The 24,740-nt window shown below is 49.2% G+C and overlaps 1 protein-coding gene and 1 long non-coding RNA gene across 3 annotated transcripts in view; one reads left to right on the top strand and one right to left on the bottom strand.

Moving 5' to 3' along the window:
- Window positions 1-23,321, top strand: part of LOC110301970 — a 27,516-nt gene extending 4,195 nt beyond the window's left edge. The window contains exons 2-3 of the long non-coding RNA XR_002378754.1: window positions 7,542-7,638; window positions 22,696-23,321. This is a non-coding gene — a long non-coding RNA (uncharacterized LOC110301970). The remainder of the gene's footprint in view (window positions 1-7,541; window positions 7,639-22,695) is intronic.
- On the bottom strand, window positions 3,196-15,479 carry Scn2b (sodium voltage-gated channel beta subunit 2). 2 transcript variants are annotated; one of them, XM_021172702.2, is made up of 4 exons: window positions 15,234-15,479; window positions 8,218-8,384; window positions 7,672-7,882; window positions 3,196-7,212 (listed from the first exon to the last, which is right to left on the bottom strand). In XM_021172702.2, the coding sequence occupies exons 1-4, from the start codon at window positions 15,301-15,303 to the stop codon at window positions 7,013-7,015; spliced, it is 648 nt and encodes a 215-aa protein (XP_021028361.1). In that variant the 5' UTR covers window positions 15,304-15,479; the 3' UTR covers window positions 3,196-7,012. The 2 variants fall into 2 exon arrangements, with proteins under 2 accessions (XP_021028361.1, XP_029337899.1); XM_029482039.1 differs by lacking the exon at window positions 15,234-15,479 and adding an exon at window positions 15,033-15,091 and having other exon boundaries at window positions 4,618-7,212.
- Window positions 23,322-24,740: the final 1,419 nt, after the last annotated feature.

The raw sequence follows: 24,740 nt of genomic DNA, 5'->3' as shown, positions 1-24,740 counted from the left end.
CTGACCTACACACACACACACACACACACACACACACACACACACACAGACACACACACACACTAAATAAATAAGTGTAAAACATGGGGTACACGGGTATGGAGAAGGCCTGGGGAAGATCATGGCTGAATAGACAGATGAAGGGATTATTGTTATTTATCTCCAAGCAAGCAAGGGGTTAATCCTGCTTCTATCATGTAAGTCCTAAAGCGAGGGCTGCAAGGGCTGTGAGGCTATCTAAAGGTATGATCCGATACTTGAATCTTCTTAACAACACCTCCAAAGCTATGCTTGAATACCTTCGGGAATGGAGATCCCATTACCTCGGGAAACTCACCGTCTGCACAGCTGACCTCCACTGGATCAATAGCTGCCTCTGCCAGCCAGTCCTAGTGTTTGAGACCAGTCTGATCTGTGTGACCACAGCCTTCCCCGCTAGGTTTGCCAACAGCTGGGATACACACTTCCCTTCCTGGCTAAGCATACCATCTTCCTCTGCCCTTGTGTCCATGTAGAGAGGGGGTGGGGAACCTCTCAGTCTACTGGGATAAATGCTGAGGAAGACCTGCTTCTGGGGTTGAGATAAATGGGACTTTGCTGGGACTATATATAAGGCCCAGCAAAACCCTTCCACAGAACACCAAGTAGCCAAGGACAGTGTCCAGGCTCTGTTTGGTTCCCTTCCCCATAACACCTCCTGGACTTCCAAGGTCATTATTGCCCAAGGAAGGAAATCTACATCGCCAGGTTACCCAGTCCCCACTTCTCAGGTTCTCTATTCTCCCTCCTCCAAGTGCAGCCTCCTCCCCCATCTTAATCTGGGGTCTTTTCTGTCCTATGGGAGAATGAGGCCCTTGGCTGACTCCTCTGTATGCCATGTTACAATTCAAGATATGAGTCCTAGCTGGACACCTTGCTTCTGGGCCCCTGGAACTCTCGCCCTCTGGCGGGAGCCTCTCTTGAGAGGTGGCTGGCACCTTGGCTATGAGAAATAACTTAAACCTGGGGTGATTCAGGGTGAGACTGTGAGGAGGAGAGCAAGCCACCAGGGCTCTCTGAAAGAGTTTCTGTAATGGTCCCAGCATCAAGGACCTTTCTGAGTCCTAAGGTGACAGTGACGAAGGCCAAGAGGCACAATGGGAACTTGTCCATCTGTCATACAGCCAGGTGCCCAGTGTGCACCCACCAGGCCCTGCCCTGGGTCCCTCTCACCTAAGTGTGTGGTGGCCATCCTTCCCCTGCAAGATGGGTGGGAGAGCCATAACCTACATAGAGTGGGCATACAAGCCCGTAAAAGGCAAGCCGGGCTAGTGAGCATGGATGCAGAGGCAGAAGTAAAGAAGAGTGGTCCTTGCCATTGGGCATTGGGTCAGCCTTGGGGAAGACAGACCAGGGCTCTGACCCTGCCGTCAGCCGACCCCATGACTTCCATCCTCTGAACGTCTGCCTTGAAAACTGACCTTTAAGGGGGCATGAACCTCTTCTGTATGAACACAGGTCAGAGAAAGGGGCGAGGCAGGAGTTGGACTGCCAAGGACTGCTGTGCTGAGGTGTTCTAGGCCCAGCACTAGATGGGGGTCGCAGGAAGGGAAGAAAGGCAGTTATTTTTGCCCACTACAAGACCCTCTCTATTCTTGATTCTACATTCAGCCATAAGCCAATTCTGGTCCTCTGTTTCCCCTTTGTGACAATGAAGAGATCTGGCTGTGGTTGTAAATATCCGCGTGCCTGCTGTGTTCCTGCGGTCCAGATTCCTGTCCCACACGTGGCTATCAGGATAGTGAAGGAACAGCTTGGTTTGGTCCTCTCAGCCTGGCTGAGGAACTCAGGAAGCCAGTGATCTGACCAATCAGAGCAGGAAGTAGGGCGAGGGAAGTCTTTGCCCCCATGGCAACTTGAGCTACAATCAAAACTCTCCCATCCAACCCCAAAGACATCAAGTTAGAATAAGTACCTGAATCCCCTCCCTGCTCCTAGAAGCAAGGCAAAATCTGAACCTTCCAAGTGTCCTTAGCTGGGGACAGGAGGGAGGAGACTATTGGTGACATGCCTGGGCATCAGGAGCCCGTGTCCACCCTGAAGGCACCAGGCAGGCTCCCTGGTGCTTCTACTCAGGCTCGTGGCTCAGTTCTTCCCTTAAGAACAAAGACACCATCTCTGACCTCCTGCCCTCAGGACTCAGGAGCTCCAGGGAATAGGCACCCTTCTAAATGAAGGTCTTCTGGCTCTGTTCATGCCGACCATCTTTGGTTAACACTGCTGCTTCCTTACTGTCTCCCTTAGGTAGCATCTGTGGTCATCACGAGCATCAGGGTTACTAATCCTGAGTTCTTCCTGGAATATTCCTGACCACGAACCACCAAGGTGGGTCTTCAGGTCACCAGAGGACAGACAGAAATATGAAAAATAACTTACTACTTATAAATTTTCCTGGACATTCAGAAAGTTTAAGCCCCTAGACAGTGGAGACCCCAAATAGAAGGTTGGCCTTGGTCTTGAACATTGTTTAAACATTAAGTGTGTGTGTGTGTGTGTGTGTGTGCATGTGCGTGTGTGTGTGCATGTGTGTGTGTATGTTTATATGTAGGAGTTGATTTTCTCCTATCATGAATCCCAGGGACCAAGTTGTCGGACTTTGTGGCAAAGGAATTTAGCCACTGAGCCACCTCCCTGATTGTTGAATGTCTTAAGGCTCATTCAGCACTAGGTAAATAGGATTCAGTGGTGCAAAGGCAGATGAGACAGGGGCAGCCTGACCTCTCACCAGCCACCCTCCCCACTGAAGCTGTACAGGGGCACTCTGACCAGCTGTCATCCTCTTTCCAGAATCCAGGCATGAGAGCTGCCTGCCTAGTCAGACACTGGTAAGAACCCAGGAGCAGGAAGGATGGCTCATGCCTTATCCTCAGAGCCGTCAGCCTTGGGTGCTAGAGGCTCATCTTCATCCCAGAGGTAACCCCAAGTCTTTCTGGAAGTGGGTGCTCAGCCACCTGTCTCACAGTGCTTACCATGGAGGGCAGAGTCCTCCAGGGGGCTCGGGGCAGGTAGACTTCATTCTTCCTTGCAAAACAAGTCTTTGGGGTCTTCACACCCAGTGGTATGCATAGCACCATAGAGGAGTATCGGAGCTTCCCATCAGCAAAGCCTTCACCTACCCCAGTCTGCACCCCGGGGAAGAAAACCACACTAGAGAGATGTTCCGGGGAGACAGTGTGTTTATTGCAGCCAATAGATCCAAGCAATCTGACAAACTGCTATAGAAATCCAGCCTGCTCCCGCAGCCGGGTCACAGAAGGCAATTTGTTTAAGCTTCTCTCCCCTCCCAACCAACAGACAGGAAGTAGTCCCTAGGCCTGCATAAGCAGTTGCTATGTATGCAGCTGGGTTCTCCCCTAAAAAGCATAAAGAACATTCCATAATGAACCTTTGGTACCTGGAAACACTGAGAAGTGATTTCACCCTCCACCCCACAGTGTAACTTTTGGGGTGGGCATAGTGAGATGTTTTATATGTATATATAATATATCTCTACCTATATAGAAAGGCTATGTACAATCGCATCAGCAAGCTTCAATAAAGGAAGACATCAGCAGGAGGCACAGCAAGGCTGTCTATTCTTAAGACATATGTAGGAAAAAAGTTCTCTTAATTTGTCACCCCTTCCAACTGCACCAAGCCATTCCTATGGCCTGGGATTAACTTCTTTGGACCTGGTTGGTATTTCCACCTATCTACCTGCTTAGCCTGATCTTGTAGGTATGTAGCACTCTAACTTTCCCAAGGAGACTCACGGGGAAACGAGGACCCAATCAGCTTCTCCCATTTGATAAAGTGGGACTAGCTGATGAGTCCGCCCACAGCTGGAGGGGCAGACAGCTATTTCCAAAGCCAGTTCCAAGGCACCGCAAGGCACTTTCAGTCCTGAAATATTGTGCTTTGTTCTCATGAGCTGAATCCCGCAGGTTGGCCAGCCAGCCTTTCTTTGCAGTGGCCCTTAATTAGCAGGCAGAGGCAGAGGGGATGTGAGGAGGGGCTTCTGGGAGAGCAGGAGAGGCAGGAGAGACAGAGGACACTGTAGTGGAAGCATTCAGCCAGGAGCAGCGCTCAGAGCCTACACTGCAGCAAGAGAGCAGTTTGCTGGCATAAGCTAAGAAGCAAGCTTGAGCAATGGCTCCTGTAGGAACATCTCACAGTTTCTCACCCCATCTCACAGAAGCCAAGTTTTGTTCCCAAGCACAAGCCCAGAGACCCCGGAGGAGGGTCTAAGTGGCTCCAAAAGAAAGTGCACATGAGGACAACTACCTGGGGCAGAAATGGCTCTTGACCCAGTCCATGAGGTCCAGAGGCAGGCATTGCTTTCCCTGGACCTCATTCCGTCAGGGCAGAAAAGAAAAAGACCCCAAGAAACTTTACTTCTTTAAGGGACAGCTTAGCTGGGCGGTGGTGGAGCACGCCTTTAATCCCAGCACTTGGGAGGCAGAGGCAGAGGCAGGTGGATTTCTGAGTTCAAGGCCAACCTGGTCTACAAAGTGAGTGCCAGGACAGCCAGGGTGACACAGAGAAACCATGTCTCAAAAAAAAAAAAAAAAAAAAAAAAAAAAAAAAAAAAAAAAAAAAAAAAAAAAAGAAAGAAAGAAAGAAAAACAAAACACCAAAAAACCCAACCAAACAAAAAAAGAGACAGCTTATTAGTACAACCCTGTAGGGGAATCTCACAAGCAAACACTACCCACCCAGCCACCCCCAAAAGATGTTAGAAGACCGACCGCAAAAGCCAAGTCCCTTGTCTGTGCACTGTGAAAGAAGAGGGCGCATGCTAGGTGATGATAACTGGCCACTCAAAGCTGCAGAACTACATATACACCACCACCCTTGGTTTCAGCCGGCTTGGGGAGCCCACAACTCATCTCTCTACTCCTGGTTGGCTTGCTTGAAGGATGGGCAGTATCCACCTGCTCCAAGCACCCCGGTGGTCTCTCCCACTCCCATTGGCAGTGTGTTGTTTGGCAGTTAGGTACTGAGCCAAAGAGATGAGAACTTCCAGAAGGGTTAGATTCCCCTTACCCAGGAGTTCTCTGGCTGGTTATCCATCATTCCTTACTCCGTGCCCAACCTACCCAACCCCTGCACCCTTCCCAGCAGTACCTTCCCCCTTCCCTTGCACCCTCACTTTCTGAAACCCCAAATTCAAGAGTCTCATCCTTCTGACTCTCTTGTGGAAGCAGTGGCTATGGAGGTGGAAGTAGATGCACCAAAATAATAATAATAATAATAATAATAATAATAATAAATAGTAATAATAATCTTGGTCCTATAGTACCGATTTGGCAGTCCCTGACTCTGTTATGGCTTTGTAGGCACCCCTGACACCCAGCACGGTGCCTGGCATACAGCATAAACTCAGTAAATGGTGGTTGAAGTGAATTAAGCTGAACTTTCCATCGGCCACCATTGTCTCTTCGAGTGGCGCTATCTGATAAGCAGAGGCAAGTATTGGTCCCTGAGACTGTCTTAGTCCTGTCTCCTACCACATTCTTTCCCTACCCTGAACAGCTAACTCCCTGAGCTTGTGGGGGCTGAGTTCCTGGAAGGGGAGCGGGACTAGATGAACCCCACCACTACTGTGGACAAAACACATCCAAGGCTTGAGGTTCTCCCACCAGGAAGCTCTATTTATTCTAACTGAGGACCAAGGAGCCAGAACATGGGCAATGCTTTCAGCTTTTGTTGGTCACTTGGAACTTCAGTCTCCCTCTCTGCAGGAGGCTCTGTGCCAGTTCTCTGAGCATGTCCCAACGGAATACTCTCCAATTAGCCATTTCTACCCTGCCTTTCTCCTATCTCTGGACTTATAACAAGTTTCTTATAATGATAGTAAAATGTTTCTGGACTTAAGTCCCTTATAATGATAGTAAAACGGCAGTGAATGTAGGCTTCCCACAGGAGTGACTTTCTCCCGTACAAAGGGAGTTGAGTTCCGGGGTGGGGGTGGAGGTGGGGGTGGGGTGGGGGCGGGGCAGGGTTCAGAGGCTCCTTCAGCATATGCTCTCATATTTCAAGCGTTCCAGCTTTCTCTTCCATCTTGCCAAAAGCCAGGCAGAGAAACCCTGCCAAGGGCAATTCGAAAATCCCCAAACTAAAGCCACACAGGAAGTTGCCCCTATACACAGCTCTGCCCCCCCAAAACACACCCCAGTTCTGAGGCTTGATGGCTGCTGCAGAGGCCAAGGTGATCATCTTGTTTGAGAAGGCAGCCATGTGTATGCAGTGAAGCCTGCACCAGGCAGTCCCTCACAGGTCTCTTAAGGGGCAGCCCTAGGGTAGGATAGGATCCTACCTCTCGCCAGCATCCCCCACGGAGCAGCAGCCTACAGTAACCAGAGCCTCTCTGGGAGTGGCTAGTGATAGAAACGAGGCCAGAACTGAATTCTCTGGGCCAAGGCTCGCATCCAGAAATGCCTCAGCCCTATCTTTCCTTGAGTACCCTAGAAATGCACAGTCATCCCTTTAAATAGTGCTTTCACAAATGGTAGGACCCCACCTTCATCTCCAGCTGACGGCTGTTCCCTAGCCATCTTCACAAGTCATTCCCATGGTGCCTCTGGTCAGCACAGAACCCCGCCAGCACACACTCTGCTACTCCCACAGTTTAAACCGCCATCAGACCAAGTCCTAGACAAGATGGTCAGCCAACCTCTTCTCCCACTGCCCTCCCTCCCTCATCCTGTCTTTGGGACCACACAAGTCTTTCTTCCTCAAAGACTGACAGGCTAGAGCCCTTCTCTCTTCTCCCTGGGACTCCCGAATCTCAGATACCAAGGCAGTTTTCAGATGAAAGGGAGGGCGATCACCCTTGGTATAGGGGTGGGGGCATGGGAAGTGAGGCCCCAGATTGATCCTGGGGTCCTTTTCAAGAGAAGCACACCAAGAGAGAGCAGGCGGGGTCACACTGTACAGGGCAGAGAGTGAGAGGAGATAGGGCACGGGGAGGGGCTTCAGGGCAGGCTTCCAGTTACTTGGTGCCATCTTCCGCGTTGCCCTCACCATCCATCTTGCCTTCCTCTTCAGTCTTCAGGTCATCCGTGCTCAGCTTCTGCTCTTTTTTCCTCCTCACACATTTGACCACCATCAGCACCAAGATGACCACAGCCAGGAAACCCCCCACTGAGGCACCCACGATGACCGCCACCGTGGAGTCCCGCTCTGGGGGTACTAAGGGAAAGGAAGCAGAATCATAGAGCTGGAAAGGAAATTTTCTCTCTCCCCTGCTCCCCATAATAGGAGGGGATATTATTTGATTCCTCTCCATGGACAGGGCATTAGTGAAAGTCAAAGCAAACTAGACCATTGCCCCCTTCAAAAGGCCCCTCTATCCGCAGAATGGAGTGTTTAACATCGTGGACAGTAAGATCAGACTCAATCTAATTATAGAAGTTAGGAATTATGTTATCTTAAGAAATGTATGCTCTTGAAGCTCAGTTTCCTCATCCATACAATGGGCATAATTAAGGTTTTAATCGTGACTGACTTGTTCCCTTTAGAAGGAAGGCGTGGATGTCTTCCACCAGGGCAAGCACCTGAAGATGAGATGGGAGTCACAGGCTCCTTGAAGTGCCCTGAGCTAAGCTGTGGAGAACAGTGAGTGTCTCACCGAAACCCAGTCACTCTTACCTTCTAGAAGGACCTGCAGGTAGATCTTGCCGTGGCCGCGGTGGCGGTCCGGAGGGTTGGTGATGTAGCAGTTGTAAATGCCTTCGTCTTCTAGCTGCACGTTCTTTAGAGTCACTGACACGTCGTACTTACTGGGGTTCCCTGAGAACTCCACGCGGTCTCCAAACCGCTCCAGCTTCAGGTTAATGATCTTCATTCGGAACTGGAGGAACTGGGAGGGGAGGGGCGAATAGTATGAGCGCTGTGTGAGCATGCGCAAGGGGCTATGAGGCTTGTGGGGACACACCCTCTTCCTGTGCATCTTCTTTCTTAACATGGGAAGGAAGGGCATTAGACCTGGAAGGGCATTAGACCTGGAAGGGCCATCCCGCTGTGGCGACATCATAACCTCTGTATCAGACGGCCCACACAGAGTCCTCTTGGGGCCCTGTTCCAGTGCAGGACTAGGGATGGGGGTGGCGGTGGGGGTGGGGATGCGATGGGGATGGTGGGCTTCGTGCTTTGGGGCTTTTGCTTCCCTCCACTCCCTCCTCCACCAGGACTTACCATCTCCTCTGTGCAATTGTTACACTCCTGGTAAGTCCAGTTAAGAGAGAACTGCTTGTGGTTCACGGTGTAGCAGGAGTTGAAGGTACAGGGCAGGCGGGTATCGGACCCATTGAGGACACTAAGAGTGGTGGGCGCTGTGACTTCCATGCTCCGCCCCGGGGGCACTGCAGATAGAACCACAACCTGATAAGAATGCTTGGTGACAGGTGGAGGGTTGCAACCCTTCTGTAGCCAATGGGGAACAGATGGAGAGAGACAGGAGTTAAGGGGCAATAGGCTGGGCTCTTTACAGCTGTTAGGGAGGTGAAGCACATGAGGGACACCAGATGTGGTCCTTAGGAGGAGAAGAGGAACAGAACAGGTGTAGAACAGATCCATCAAATTGTCTACCAGGCCATGGACAGCCAAATGGACTCCACTTGTTCTAAGTTCATTGTGGGCAGACCCTTCACTTGCCTCTACCCACCCTGAAGCCATTTCCCTGCCAGAGGCTTCACTGGGCTTGCCTCCATTTCTCATTCTCCATCCACTCCAGATTATTTTTGCTTCAGGTTATTATTTAAGCCCATCTAGGGGAAGCGTCGTTGTCCCCATGGGGCAGGGAGCTAAACCTGGGCGAGCCTGGGAAGGCCTCGCTCTCCCTTGGCCCAGCACGAGCCACTGACTATCCCCAGGCTCACACAGATGAGAAAGAGGGCAGATGGGAAAGAAGAGGTGTCCCATAAGAAGAGGTTCATTCTGAGGACTTGCTGATCGGCCTACATGGATGCTCTCCCCTTTGGGAAATGCTGACCTAGAAACGCTATGGCGCAGAGTTGGTTCAGGTTGGCAGGTGGCAGGGGGGGAACAGAAATCCCTCGGAAGTACTGGATGAGGCACCAGACGTAGGTCAGGGCCTGGTGCTGCAACTGAGAAAAGTGCCCCCACGATACTCTGTAGAGCAGAGCTGAGGGAGCACAGGTGAGCAGCCCAGGGCCCAGCCGTTACAGAGACACGCACTGCAAAGCCATGAAAGTACTCCATAGATACCTGCAGGACTGCCTCAGACTAGCCCAGACCATAATTCCACAATTGATCATCTGCCAAGGCTGTTAAAACTTCTTTCTTAAAATTCAGCTTAGTATTAGCAGGGCAGGGGCGTGGCTCAGGGCTAGAGCAATGGCTCACATCAAAACCCCCAGCAGCGACAGTGCCATTCCGTTTACATTGTTTTGTGATATGGGGCGAGGCTTTTTTGTTTGTTTGTCTGGTTGGTTCGGTTTGGTTTTTACAACATTTAGTCTTGGAGTGTGGTGAGGAGGGATGTATCTGGCTGCCCTCCTCTGGTAGCCCAGGCTATCTTGGAACTAGCTAGATTGCTAAGAATGACCTTGAACTTCTGACCTGCCTACTTCCACTTCCAGAGTGCTGGGATTACAAGGGAGCCCCACCCCCACCCAGTTTATTCACTGCTCAGAATCAAATGTAAGCCCTCAAGTTGGTAGAGGCAGGCACTCTACCAACAGAACCACATCTCTAGCCCTCATTCATTCATGACACTAAATACACGTAAATTACCTACTGTGTGACAGGTTGTGTTTAGTCCTAGATCCTAGGACTTGTCACTAGTATGAGGCATAACCACTGTGTGGTGGGGCTTGTATTCTGGTGAGGGGGCATAAAGGGACAAGAATGAAAATAGGAACATGGCCGTCTGGAACGTTATATGACATTGGATATAAGGATAAAATATGGCAGAGGGGAGTTTAAGGGTGGCCAGGAAACAAGGCTCTGGAGAATGACATCCAGACAGCATTGAACTTGAGAAGGAGTGAGCCATCATGGAACATCAAGGGCCACATTTCTAAGGCTGGATTTGACCTTCATACATCTGAGAAAGAACAAGGCAGGATATGGGAAGACCTGAGATTAGAGCTGGGCAATGACCAGGCCAAGGGGCAGAACATGGGATCTGGGATGATTTAGGGGGAGTTTAAGGATGGGGTGCAGTCAATGGGGTGCCAGCTGAGTGAAGATTATAGCTACTGATGTGGGCAGACACATGCCCCCCAATTCCACTTATGTTCCGTCCCAGCTGTAGCCCCAGTCAACTATGAGAAATGTAAGCAGACTTCTCCACTCCCACCCCCCAAACTCCCACCCCCACCCCCTTGCCTCAGCCTCTTCCTCCAGCAAACCTAGTTCATGACACTGTCACTGGGTGCTTATAGTGACTAAAGTAAATGCTGAGAGCTCAGCAAATGACAGCTGCTATTAACTGCATTCTCCTAACGTTCTGCTTTGGGGACAGAAAGAGCTAAGAGGTGAGGTGGGGCGGTCTCTAGGACTGAGGGTACTTCAGGACTGGATTTACCCCAGATCTAGCTAAGGAGCCAGGCTGCAAGGATCCTGGGTTTTCCCACAAACCAACTGGCCCTCCCTTCAGAAGCAGAGGTACAACAGCCTGCAAGCAGAGAAGCTAAACCTGCCGGAGCACCCTTCTGCACTGCACACCCACCCTTTCGAAGGGCCTGCAGAGCTCGCAACCTAAGATCAGGAGGGTCTCTGGACTGCTGGCCTTGGAATCCCCACCAAAGCCCTGGCTGGGGGCGGGTCTAGAGGCCACACCTGCTCACCAATGACTCTGGTTGAGCACAGAGCTGCTCACAGGGGGAACGCCAGCTGGGAAGCTGATGGGGCTCCTCCCAAGAGGAACAAAGCCTGGCTCTCAGCTCTTGCACTTTCATATCGAGTCTAAAAGTACCTGGCCCGGTGCCAGACGAGGGGGAGGTGTGCAGAAAATATTAACACCACCCCCACACTGCAGAGACTGAGGAATCTGAGGGAAAGAACTGATGGAGGCTTGTCCTCAGTTTACCTTCTATGCTGGGCATTCCGACCTCTCCAGCCCCTTCCCCGGAAAGGGCTTCCACCTTCCCAGGGCCACCCCTCCCCACACAAGTGCTCTGTGAAACTAGTTGGCTCGGTAAAGTCCACCCTTCTCCTCCTTGTTCCTCCCCAGTTTGAATATCAGATCACATCTCCCTCCTGCCCCATCTCATCTAGGATTCAGCTACGTCAGGTGGCAGAGTTGCAGGGGAGCCAGAGGCATTTTCAGGCTAATGGCAGGGGACAGAGAAAGGTGCAATGCGGGTTCCCCCTGCATGTGCTCTGCAAGAGGAGCGAGATGGGATTCGTGTGCCCTCTAGTGGCCACAGATGTCAATGAACCAGTTCCAGCAGCAGGGAAGAAAGTGAGGAGAAACTAGAACATGAATCCATGCCGCCTGGCTCCAGACAGGGCTGAGGTGAGGACACAGAGCTGGGGATGGGTTGGGTTGGGGGGCTGGTTACTGTCCGTTCAAGGTGTCCTAAGATGTACATAGTGGCTCCAGTCCCTGACTCCAGCAGGATCCCCAGCAGACAGTGGTCCGCCTTGGGTTCCACCAAAGTCCTATCTGGTACCAGGTCTGAGGTCTACGTTTCCTGACTCCCAACTTACAGGAAGGCGATAGTGGGGTGCATCAACCCAGCATTTGACACAGCTGGGTCCTTTAGGCCCTGGCCATCCAATGTTCTCCCAGGTCAATCATGCAGAGACCCTGAAACATGGATTATCTGCCAAACACTCTCTTCAGAAGACTTGGAAGTAAATTCCCTTTTCTCCTCCTTCCAGGCCTAAAGCAATCTATACACTTGTCTTATTCTTAAGGGGGAAAAAAAAAGATTTTTTTAAAAGGGAGGGAGGGGTTAGAGGAGGTTGGGGAGAATTGTCCTCTAACACCTCCTGCCTCCAAGGGACATGTGATGTCTAGCCCCACCTCTCCACTCAGTTTCTCTTGCCCAGATCTCCTCCCCAGGCAGCCAGAACCAAGCTGTACTCCCATTCCCTACCTCCGAGATGCCAGTGGCTTCCTGCTGCTTCTAGGGCAGAGTTCTGGCACCTGGGTGCACCTCCTGGGTGGCCTTTCCCATCTGGGGCACAGCTATACATCACAGCCTCATCTCCTGCCAGACCCCACCCCTTGTGTGGGACTCTAGGGACACTGAAGCTCCCAGTCTCCTCTTCCCTCCCCTCCACCTGGCCTTGTTCAGGCTTTTGCTTTAGGTTGGAAGGTTTGCTCGCCGTCCTCCCTGGAGGTCTTCCACATAAACCCCAAACCCCACTCATAGGACACAGCTTGGGTGACATCTTCCCTAGTGTCTGGTCCTCTCCCACCCAGGCTCCTATTATTTCCAGTGACTCAGGGGCCAAGTGGTAGGGTGTTCAAGCCTGGGACTCTAGAGATCTTGATATGACCTTGGGCAAGCACATTAGGGTTCCGGTGCTGCAATGTCCTCATCTGTAATACAGGGGACATTAACCTCTCTAAGGTCAATGGGGCAATGAAGTGACGTGCTCTATGTGGGAAGCTCAGCCTGGCGCCCAGCTGTTAGCAAAAGGTGACCTCCAGCATTAGCATGCCCAACGTTCTTATAGCACACACAATGCTGAGGCGCTGTTGCTTATGTACCTGCGTCTCTCCAGAGGCTCTGGTGAGCTCCTTATTCGTGTTGCTATCCCTGAGTCCAGAACGGCAAATAACACATACTGAGTGCTCAATACAAGTTTGTTGCCAGGGGTATGGGTAGGCAGGGAGGAGGCATTCTCCTCCAAATCTAGGTCCTGCCCTTAGCAGCAAATGTGTAGGGTTGAACGGAAGCCCACACTCTACTCTCTAAGCCCCCCTCAAATACAACCCAGACCTTGATGACCAGGGCAGTGGCTGAAGAATGCACGGTCTTGAGAAACACCCTGGAGCTTGTCGTGAGAATAGCTGTTTGCCATCTTTACAGTTATCCGCATGTAACCTGCCTCTGATATACTCTCCCTCCTAATCTGTGGTATCCCTGCATCCCAGTGACCACTGCTACTGCAAGCATCCAAGTTCCGTTGCCGAGGGAATGGACTGCCAGAGGCGTGCCTCCTTACAGCTTCCGGAAGCTCCAGGTCTCCACTCTCACAGACCTGCTGAAACATGCACTTCTTCCCATTGCCTCCTTGCAGCCCTGATGCACAGGCGTCTGCATCCAAGGCACCATCTCCCTCAAAGCCAGGCCGGCTGGTCCTCTTGCCAGAGCCCTGGCCTTGTTCACTTAAATATGGTTGCCATAGGCAGCCTCCATCTGACACGAGGCTGTGGCCAGTGCCTGAGAGGAGATCTGTTCTCCACCTCTGGCTTTTTTTTTAATTCAGACCCACCTCCTACTCCCCCTTTTAGCCTGCACTTGAGACTCTTCACTAATTAATACCAGCAGAGTAATACCACTTCCTGAACATTGGGGGCAGTAGAACCCAATATTAAAAGAATGTGCTAAGCCAGATACAAATCTCAGTTCTGAGTTCAAATCTCAGATCTCTCATGCTAGTCACATGACCTGATTGGAGGAGTTACTTAACCTCACGGTGCCTCTGTTTCCACCCTAGAACATGAATAGATTCACAGTATCTACCACAAGTAACTGCTGTGCGTGAGGGCTTAGCCAAATATGCCGTGCCAGGGTTCACGGGAAGCATTCTCACGGGAAGCATGTTGGCCCCTGCTGTGTGTTAGGTCACAAGCTCACCAAGCAAGAGACAGTCTCCAGTCTCCCATGGGAGCAGTGATGCTGAAGTGGCGCTCGGGGTAGGTAGGGTCTCGCCCATGGTTATAGAGTAAAACACAAAGCTAGCTTTAAACTTAGGTCCAGTTCCGAAAGACGCAAGACGTTAGATCTTTATCTTGCAGGATATCAGGATTGCTTCATGTCTCTGTTATCCCTGTGGGCCCTATACCCAGCATGAGAGGGAGGGAGGGGGATATACCACCCAGCACAGTGAGAAAGGACACAGAAGGTGGGACAGAGGGACAGAGACCAGCATAGAGACAGAAAGAGAGACAACAGAGAGACAGACAGATTGAGAGAGCTTATAGTGGGACCTAATCTCACCCAAGATCCTTAAACTTGACCCTCAGGCACTACAGAGAGAATTTTAAGAGCGAGAGTAAAACTGTCCACAAGGCAGGTTTAGAGCCCAGCATGGTGGCACTTGTCTGTAATCCTATCACCCAGGAAGAGAAAGAGACAGGAGAATCACTGAAAGTTCGAGATCAGCCAAGACTACAAAGTGAGACCTTATGGGTTGTGGGTGGGGTGGGGTCGGGAAACAGGCCTACAAATAGCCTCCTAACATACCTACCTAGTATGAGGTCTCTAGGTGTTCAGCTATGAAATTGGCTTTGGGACCTTATGACAGGGTGGTCTGCAAGGTTGGGCTGGACCACTGAGACTGGTTTTAAAGGAACTCTCCTTAGGTTCCACTTACAGTTTGCTCCTTTTCCCAGGATCCTGGGCACCTGACCTCATCCATTCCATCTGGTTCACACCAGGGGTGCCTGCCTCAGCAGCAGCTACTCTGGTGCCTCTCCTGCCAACCCAGAGCCGGTCCTCAAGCCTGATACCCACCTCCTCCCACACGCATCCCAACAAATTGGTGGGATAGACTCAACTCTCTGCCCCCAACTCTCGAGAACACGATCTCCTTTAAATCCACCAGATCCCAGGGAACGGGGGCTCACAAAAGAGACTTTTAAATAAGCCAGCAACTCCTATGAGCTCTCTTGGGAAGTAGCTGAAAATGAAAACATGATGATGATGATGATGGTGGTGGTGATGGTGAAGAGAAAAATCCCCGAAGAGACCGCAGAGCAGCCTAGATCTGCCCCACCCCCACATGGGTCCACTTCAGGGAAATCTACAGGACGAACCACCTCTTGATAAATCTGGTCATTTTCATCCCCGAGCAACACTCACCCTCTAGTCAACATTTCTGGGAAGGAGAAGCCCAGCATCCAGCAGTCCCAGCTGTCCCAGATCCCCAGCGCGCCCCTTCCCAAGGACACAGAGGGAAGCGGCTCACACTCCTTCCCTCTTGCCCCCTCCCCCGCCCCCTCCTCTTTCCGCTGCAGCTGCACTTCTGACCCTTAGGAGCATGCAGATGTGGTTCTAACTTACCCAAAGAGAAAAACAGACTGAGCCCCGTGAGACTGAAGGCAGGGCGAGGTAGCCAGGCATCCCTGTGCATTTTCAGAGACTGTGACGTTAGGCGGGTGGGCTGTGGGAAAGGGTGATTGAGGGACCAAGGACCACAAGGTAGGAATGGTTAAATGCTAAAAAAGAAAATGCACGGATGTACTTCAAAGACATATGCAACATTGAGGAAGCTTTATTTCCATCTCTCTAATATGGCCGACTTGTATGTGGCTGCTAAAAAGAGAGGGGGGTGGTGTGTAAGGGAAAGGAAGAAAAAAAAAGGGGATGGAGTAAATATTGTGGTTGGTGGATTTCAGAAAGCAGGTGGGAGGGCATAAAAAAGATATTCCTGGAAGAAATTAAGTTGCCAGAAAATTTAGCCTCTAAACTCAGAGCTCAATCAAATTTTGCCTTCCTACTGCATTTGAAATGATTTTTGGACTTTGAAAATTGTTAGAGAATTCTAGGTGAGGTGGCACGTGCCTGCAATCCTAGCACTAGGGAAACAGAGACAGGACTGCCTTGAACTCATAGCAGTCCAAAGCTAGCCTAGGCTCCAAAGCAAGACCCTTGCAAGAGAGGGGAGGGAGGAGGGGAGAGAAGGAGAGAGGGAGGGAAGGAGGGAGAGAAAGAAAAAAGGAAAAAGAGAAATACTGTTAGAGCCATCTGTTTATATCAAAGGGCTGTAAGGAAGTCCTTTTTATCATTTGAATATGCCCCAAAGGTCTGTGAGTTGATTCAGTGGGGAAAGTGCTCGTGGCCACTGCCAAGCACAATGACCTGAGTTTGAGCCCCTGGAACACACCTGGTCACCCAGCAGAAGGAGAGAACTGATCCTGCAAGTTATGGTCTAACCTCAACACATTAGTGGCACCTGTATACTCACATGCTACATGCTCTGTCTCTGTCTCTCTGTCTCTCTCTCTCTGTCTCTGTCTCTCTCTCTCTCTGTCTCTCTGTCCCCAACACACACACACACACACACACACACACACACACACACACACACACACACGGGGAGGGGCAGGAGAATAGAGGAGAATAGATAGTAGATAGATCATACATACATACATACATACATACATACATACATACGTACATACGTACATAGATGTAAACACCCAGGAAAGAGTTGCCTTTTGTTGTTTGGGTTCAGCGAAGTGGGCAGGAGGCTCTTGGGAAGTAATGACTTCCTCATTGCTCTAGCATTTCCACGGAATACAGAACTTGTCAGAGAAGGCCGATGCACAAATGCCTAAGAGACTTTTACAAGAGAATAGAACATGGACCTCTGAGGGACCCCGATTCAAACAAATCAACAAGGAAAGGAACAGGTTTTGAGACAAGGGGAGCAGGTTGCGAATGTAAACTGGACGTTGATTATATCAGCAAATAACGTCTAATGCTGCGGGGCATCATAAAGATAGTGTCTGTGTTTTTAACACCCGTGGGTAACGTAGCTGATGGTTCCAGATGATTGGTGGTGCCTGGGGCACACTTCCCTTGGCTTTGGTGTACGTTTGAAACTTGTTATTTCAAAGGAGGGGAAAATACAGGTTGTCACAAGTAGAGTTAGGAGAGAAGAGGCCCTAAGCAAAAAGGAGAACAGAGCCAAGTGTATCACAGGTCCTTAAACAGCAATCATTTATTTAGCTGTGCACATTTATCTGTCCACAGTGAGGAATCACAATTTGATCCTAATGTTAGGTCCAATGTACAGGTGATAGATCAGAGCCAGGATTCAAACCCAGCTCTTTGGAAGAGGCTGACCTCCCCCCAACCCGGCTCCCCTTATTCCACATGGCTGTGACGGAGCCTCCGCACAGGGAAGAGCGAGAATTCTGCACAGCACCTGGTTGAGACCTGAAATTCACTAACCGGGAGGTAATTGACCACCCGGGGATGCTGCTGACGGATGAATGAATGTATTTGGAAGTCCAGCTTGATCTCTGAATGTATTTGGAAGTCCAGCTTGGTCTCTGAAAGCTGTTCCCGGGGCACAAGACCCAAAGCCAACTGGAGCTTCAAGGCAGGGCTGTGAGAAGTCAGAGGTGACAGGTCCTGATGTTGCACTGACCCTGTCCCCAGTGCCTCTGTCACTCCACCGTAGGGCTCCCATGGCCCCTGCACAGAGCCACGGTGTAGGAGTCCGAATTTCAGGAGAGTCTCTCCCGGTGCCCATCCCTACCACCCTAGGTCCCCGAGGCCTCTTTATAAGTGTGTGTCCAGGGTCTAGACCAGCAAGCACTACTCGGACCTCCCGCTCTGCTCAGGCTTTTCCAGCCAAGTCTGCAACACCACCAACCAGGTGGCCCCTGGCCCGCAGACACTTTTCAGCCTAGACCGCTCGCAGAGATTTTTAGTTTGACGTGGCCGGCCTCCTCCTTTTTTCTTGATGCCGCCTATGGTGCCTTGTGAGGCCCAGAAACTAAAGGAAACTTGCTTTGCTGTCTCACTTGACCTCATGCTATGTCTGGAAGCTTCTATTTAATTGTCATGGGAAGCAAGAAACAATCCTACATTCTTCTGCTTCTCCCTAGAATTTGGCTAAGAGTCACTGAAGTATTCAGACTTCAAAGAGCCTTGGGCCAGCTCAGACTTCCAGGATCAAGGAACAAACAGTAGTAGCCAGATCAGATCAGGGACCAGGAGATAGGGGCTTTGTCAGACCCTCCCATAGCCCACTGGGGCCCCAGTAGTCATCTGTTACAAGGGGACAAGCCTCCCCTAGGAGCCAATAGGAGTCCAGGAAGCAGAAACTCAGAGGTATTTTGCAGACAGATGACACTATAATCAAAGATGGGCTTTTTGGGGGGGGAAGTGAAGCCCTGTGGTTTTGGCATTTCTGCCAGGTGTCATTTATCACTGAAGATTTTATTGGACAGCAATTCAATTACCTACCCTGCTGGGAGAAGTAAACTTAGAAATAATCCAAACGAAGGCAATTTCCCTTTGCCTACAAGTGCATAGTTCAGGCTACAGGCTTTCACTGAGAAACTAGGTTTTCAAAGCATGATCCCTGGCTGGTCTCTATGATGCCACTTGGGAACTGGTTAGGAACATAGAGTCGTGCCCCTCATGCCAAGTTCAAGAAGTCAAAAGCAGAATGTTTTACAAGACCCCTCTAGGAGACTCTTCAGTGTGTTAAAGTTTTCAGCTTGATGAGTTTGCAAGCAGCAATGAGAAGCCATGTTTGGGGGCTTGGCAGAAAGAGAATGACACACAGGACCAAGCGTCCATTCTCTGCCATCCTCGGCGGACCTATAGAGTCACACAAGCTTCCGGTCAACAGCATCCGCAGTGGATCTTTAGAGTGCATGGCAACTTGTGGGGTACAAGGTAGGGATCCATTTCCTGAACCTCTCTTTTGCCCTAGCCCTTGTCAAGCCAGTCCATAGTAGGTGAGAGGGTTATTTCGGACCCAGCACAGCACATACATCTCTGCCTTGGCAGTTCCTTAGAAATACCCTTCTTCTCCTGGATACTCTGTAAGCTCATAGACTCACAAATCTACTCTAAAGATGGAGACATGGCTCAGCGGCAGAGCTTTCCAAAGCCATCTACTCCTGACCTCTTAATTGCCTCTTCCTTCTGTGCTTTTGTGACTCTGAGCACATTCACTCGTTCAGCCCACTCAGGTACTCTAATCCTCCATTCTCCACAGAAGATGCAGTCTAGGAGTCCCAGGGGATCCCCGAGACGGTGGATAGCACCAAGCACTTCTGTTCCTAGACAGAAAAGTCTGACAACAGAGCTGGTAAGTGACAAATGAGGGGATGGCTAGTAAGATGAGTCTTGGTGCATGCCTAGCCTGGGAAGAATCAGAAAGGCACGTGATTTCATCTTGCAACTCAGCTTAAAATGTATTGCATGGAAGTAAACAACTTTTGCCTTCAGACCACAGCTGACCATCCCTAACTAAAACCATGGAAAATAAGCAAGGATCCTGTGGGACTATAGAATCTATGTAACAGCCCTATGTGCTAGAGGCTGGCTGAAACTGGAGACCCAGAAATAAATAAGATACACCTGCCTTTGAGAAAGCAAATCACAATTCTAGACAGGAAGATAAAGGTGCAAAGCCAAAGTTGAGCAGGAGTGCAGACTGGTCTGGGGGTAGGGGTGTTGGGTACAATAGCAACATTGTCACTAATATTGTTGCAGTCTCTGGGCTAACAGGAATATGGCTAGTATGTATCCACACAACTGACCTCCAGTTGTGCTGGGTCCAAAATAACCCTCTCACCTACTACGGACTGGCTTGACAAGGGATAGGGCAAAAGAGAGGTTCAGGAAATGGGTCCCTACACAGTTAGACTGTAGCGCTTTGAGTATGCCTTGGGCTTCTGCAGATCCCTGAGAAGATGAGATTTAGTGGATATCTATGAATATATTTGGGGAAATGGTCGAGATTTCACCAGAGTGACTAACCAGCTAGGTTCCTGTGCAGGCTCCTCTATTTCCTAGGCATTCTGTCAGACTTGATCCATATAGTATTAGAGACAAAAGGTTCATAGGAAAAGACCTAACCATGATGTCTAAGAGCTTCAGATCTCTGAGAGAAGATGACACATCACATGACAGAGAGGGCAAGATAAGAATCTGATTAGCCCCAGCACTCGGGAGGCAGAGGCAGGCGGATTTCTGAGTTCGAGGCCAGCCTGGTCTACAAAGTGAGCTCCAGGACAGCCAGAGCTATAAAGAGAAACCCTGTCTCGAGAAAAAAAAAAAAAAAAAGAATCTGATTAGTGTAAAGACATCTTGGAAGATTCGAGAACCAGATGAGACTCAAGCAGAGCCTGAAAGGAATATGGATTTGGGCAGCAGAGATGGCAGCAAATACAGCAGGCAGGAATGTAGAAGGAGAAAGGCTTGGAAGCAGAAGGGCAGACGAACACAGCACATGCATCCCTGTTTGCTTGTTTGATGAGAGAGAGATTGAGAGAGAGAGAGAGAGAGAGAGAGAGAGAGATGACGTTTCAGCACAGATGAAAAGGCAAGAGAGGGCCAGAACCCAGGACCACAAACACTCATTCTGACTGGTCTTTGAAAGTTCCAGAACCTTCTGTTCCTATTTAGGAACAGGTTACATAACCATTATTCTGAGCATTATGGCTTTGCGGGAAAACATTAAGTTCCCTTAATTTTATTTCTCTGTTTGAAGAAGAAAAGTACTGTGACTCTGGTCTTACAGAAGTGGTCACGGATTGCCTGACAGCTCCAACCACATCTGCAAAGCAGCTGACCAGCTCAGCAGTCCTGAGAAATGGGTTCTCGATACTAGGAAGAAGGCTACTGTTCTGGGTTAGAAAGCAAGGTACGTGGAATCTAAGGCTCTTTGGCTCTAAGAAACTAGGTGTCAATGTCAGCACAACAACAACAACACACATCACTAGCATTGTGGAAAAGATAACAGCCCATGTAGATGCATGTTCTTATTGACTAGCCTTGGGGAGGTCAGGATCCATTGAGGAGGAACAAAGGAGCAGAAGGCTAGAGCCTTTAAAGGAAGCCCAGCAACTGCCTTCAGTTCCAAGACTAGTTTCTAGAATCACTAGAGTCTCCATTATTCATGGGCAGCCCTACATCCTCAACCCTTGGGACTGCTTTCTCTTGGATGCTTCTGGAAACCAATAAGTATGGAAGCCCTGGTGTTTTAGGGACCAAAGCTACTAAAAATTCAAACAGAAAAACTGCTTGTTGTAGGATAAAGAAATCCAGTTTACATGGTCTCCAGCAGCCTCGTGTCTTTCAGGACTGTCTCCTCTCTATTCCCCCAATTCCCCTTATAGTGGCTTCCTTACAGGTTCTTTCTTTAGATGGAAAGAGGAATTTAGGTGTCTGGTTGAATGACTTTGTACTCACAGAAATCAAAATTAACAAGGGACTGGGGCAGAATCACCAGATGACACTATCATTTATATCACTTGATTTTGCTATTCAGACTGAAGAGCAGGGGGCTGGAGAGATGGCTCGGAAGATAAGAACACTGGTTGTTTTACCAAAGGACCTGGGTTCGATTCCCTGCACCCACACGGCAGATCACAATTGTACTCCAGTTCCACGGGATCCAATGCTCTCTTCTGACTTCCATGGGTACTACACATATGTGGTATGCAAGCAAAACATCCATACAAGTGTGCACAAATACATACACCCACACACACAAAGGGTTATTTATTAAAAAAAAAAAAAGACTAAAAAGCCACAGAACCAGTTATTAAATGGTAAAAAAAAAAAAAAAAAATGAAGCAATGAATCAAATTGGGCAAACAAATGTGAAAGGGTTAGAAGGCTCAACCCAGGCACAATTGCCTAAGCTACTTCATTTAGTCACTGAGGGGGTGGGGGAGGGGATTCCTGGACTAGAGAGATGACTCGCTGGGTAAAGTTATTTGTTGCTAAGCCTGACAACCTGAGTCTCCCGGTTACCTTTCTGTCAACTTGATACAACTGGAGTCACCTAGGAAAAGATGACTCCATTGAGGAATTACCACCATCAGATTGGCTTGTGGACCCATCTGTGGGACATTTTCTAGATTAATGATTGATATGGGAGGCCCCAGCCCCCTGTGGGTAGTGCCACCCCAGGGCAGGTAGTCCTGGGTTGTACAGAAAAGCAAGCAGAGCAAGCCAGTAAGCAGAGCTCCTCCATGGTCTCGATTTCAGTTCCTGCTTCGAGGTTCCTGCACTGATTTCCCTGTATGACGGACTGTGACTTGGGAATATAAGCCAAATAAACCCTTTCTTCCCCCAAGCTGTTTTTGGTCACAGTGTTTATCATAGCAACAGGAAGCAAAGCAGGACACCCAAGGACCCATGGGAACCAATGGCTGCAAACTGTCCTCTGACCACTACAGACTCATGATTTTTTAAAAATAAAAATAAAACAAGCCCCACAAATATCCACTTCTACATAAGTAAGCCTCAATTTAACATGGTTTGACATACAAAATTTTTCTACTTGGTGCTAATGTGAAAGCCATATGCATTCACTAGAAGCTGTGCTATGAGTTCCCAAGTTTGATCTTTTCCCAGGCTACTAACAAGAAATAACATCCTCTCTCTCAGTGCAAAGCAACAGCAAGACACCACAATCAGCTGCGAGATCACAACCAACTAGGGAGCTGCCAAACCTCTATAGTGTGGTGTGGATAAGCTGTGATGTAGTACGGGTTAATGTGTTTGATGAAGTTTAAACTTATGGTATTTTTACTTCATGATTTTTACAATCCTTTCTAAGCCAAGAGCATTTATATGGGAAAAATAGGCCCCAAAGCATACACATAATCTTTTTGGTATGAAGAAATAAGAGGTTGGGCCAGGGCTTGAAAGAGCCACTTAACTTCAAAGCCTTTTCCTTATACTGTCTACCTGCATATTATTAGATTCATTCTCTCTCTCTCTCTCTCTCTCTCTCTCTCTCTCTCTCTCTCTCTCTCAGGCCATGGGATAGCAAGCAAGCAGGTTTTCCCTGTAGTCTCCTGAAGTATTAGTATTTGATAGCTCTGGATCTACCTCAATTTCGAAATATAAAAGGAAGGTTTCGGGGAGCTAGGGACAGGAGAGAGGTGCGGGTTTGCCCTTCCTCCTCAGTTCTAGCTGCCGAGACCAGAATGGGAACCAAAAGAAACAAATCAAAGTTGGACATATCAAAGCTTCCGCACTATGCCCTCAGAGGACCAAGCTGCCCCACCCATTCTTAAGCTTCTACTCCAATTAGTTTCAAACCCAGAACAATGGATGTGAAATCACCGTCCATCCACCTGACTCTGTATCCTGAAGGCCATGCAGAAGAAGGCCATTCTCCAACACACACACTGTTTAAGGAAGTAGAAATGGGCTCCTTAGCCCAAGAAAGAATTTAACTCAATAAGCCACACATGAAGGTTCTTCCTCTATGACTACCTCAGTTGTGGATAGCCTAAGACTCTGCTCTGTCCAGAGAAGGATGCTGCCTCCAGCGTAAGCTTTGTTTAGCATCAACAGATATTTTCTGTGGCTCCCAAAGAGCACAAAGAGAGATCTAGTGACTCTTTTCCATGGTTCACCAGAAGCAAACAGAATGAATGAATAACAATCATGTCATGTTTGGATGGCTTGGGGAATCATTTAAAAATGTATCCCTACTTGAGAAAAAAAAAATCAGATGTCAGAAATTCAAGCTACTGTAGTGGGTTTAATCCCAGCACTGCAGGGGCTGATACAGAAAGATCTAAGGTAGCCTGGGCTACAAAGCAATACCCTGTCTCCTTCATGTCCTCTTTTTTTAATCTTAATTTTTAATTGTTTTAATTTTTTAAATTTTGTGTGTATGGGTGCTTTGTTTTTATGTGTGTGTGTGTGTGTGTGTGTGTGTGTGTGTGTGTGTGTGTGTAGGTGTGTCAATGCATGCCTGGTGCTCACAGAGGCCAAACGAATCTCCTAGTGCTAGAATTACATATGGGTGGGAGCTGCCATGTGTGTAATGTGAATTGAATCCAGGTCCTCTGTAAGAACAGCAAGTGTTCTTAACCACTGAACTGTCTCTCAGCCTGAATCTTTTTTTTTTTTTTAAATAACTCACTGAGCCCAACTAGTGCTGTTCACACTTGGTGTCCAGTCATCCCCTGGAGGAATGAGTGGCCCATCAATCACCACAGTCTCTCAATAGCTCCTCAGCTAGGAGTGGGACCTCCTGGACTCATCACCCAGTGCTGCTGGAATGTCCATTAACCCGATCTCCTGCAGGTACCCACAGCTGCTGTCAAGTCCAGAGGACAGTTTACAACACTGCTCTGCTCCCTTCAGCTCTTCCTGCCCCCTCCAGCAATGTCCCATGAGCCTTGATGGCCTGGATACAGACATCCTATCTAGGGCTTAACACTCAAAAAAATCACTTATTTCCAGTATTTTGACCACTTAAGGATCTCTGCATTAACTGTTGCACACTGCAAAAAGAAGCCTCTCTGACCATAGCTGACAGCATCCCTCGTCTATTAGTATAGACATAAATATTTAGAAAGCAGTTTCACAATACAAACATTTACCAAAAAAATAGTAGTCACCCCCAACTCCAGAACCTAGGACCTCCCCAGCTATAGACTTTTGGCCAGGTTTCCAGTATCAGGCATGAACTCCCTCCTGTGGAGCAGGTCTCAAATCGCATCAGAGAGTGGTTGACTTTCCCCATAAAGGTCATGTAACAATAGTCCAGGAGGTTCCGCCGTGTGTATCAGTGCATGGTCCAGCACTAGGTAAGACCATTTATGCCTCCCCCTCAGTGGTCTTCATAGCACCCTCTGGCACCATGGAAGCTAGCCAACAAGGAAGATTTCCAGTTGGCTCCAGGCTGACTTCTCTGTGTTTACCCAAGTGTGTGGTGACATCAGCCACAGATCTTACCACTGAGTTATGGGCAACACTCTGTCTCAGACAAGCAAAGAAATCAGTGGCCCAGGGACTAGGCCAGTGTAGCTCAATAATAGAGTGCTTGCGTTGGTATAAACA

Source organism: Mus caroli, chromosome 9 (assembly GCF_900094665.2).
Source record: "Mus caroli chromosome 9, CAROLI_EIJ_v1.1, whole genome shotgun sequence".
In the NCBI taxonomy this organism is placed as follows: Eukaryota; Metazoa; Chordata; class Mammalia; order Rodentia; family Muridae; genus Mus; species Mus caroli.
Note: the sequence above shows the minus strand (reverse complement) of the source record. Positions and strands in the feature narration are given on the sequence as shown.

Coding starts and splice junctions, on each gene's coding strand:
- Scn2b (XM_021172702.2), bottom strand. CDS start 15,303: ATGCACAGGGATGCCTGGCTACCTCGCCCTGCCTTCAGTCTCACGGGG. Junction 8,385..15,233: donor CAGTCTGTTTTTCTCTTTGG/GTAAGTTAGAAC, acceptor TTCTATCTGCAG/TGCCCCCGGGGCGGAGCATG. Junction 7,883..8,217: donor ACAATTGCACAGAGGAGATG/GTAAGTCCTGGT, acceptor CTCCCCTCCCAG/TTCCTCCAGTTCCGAATGAA.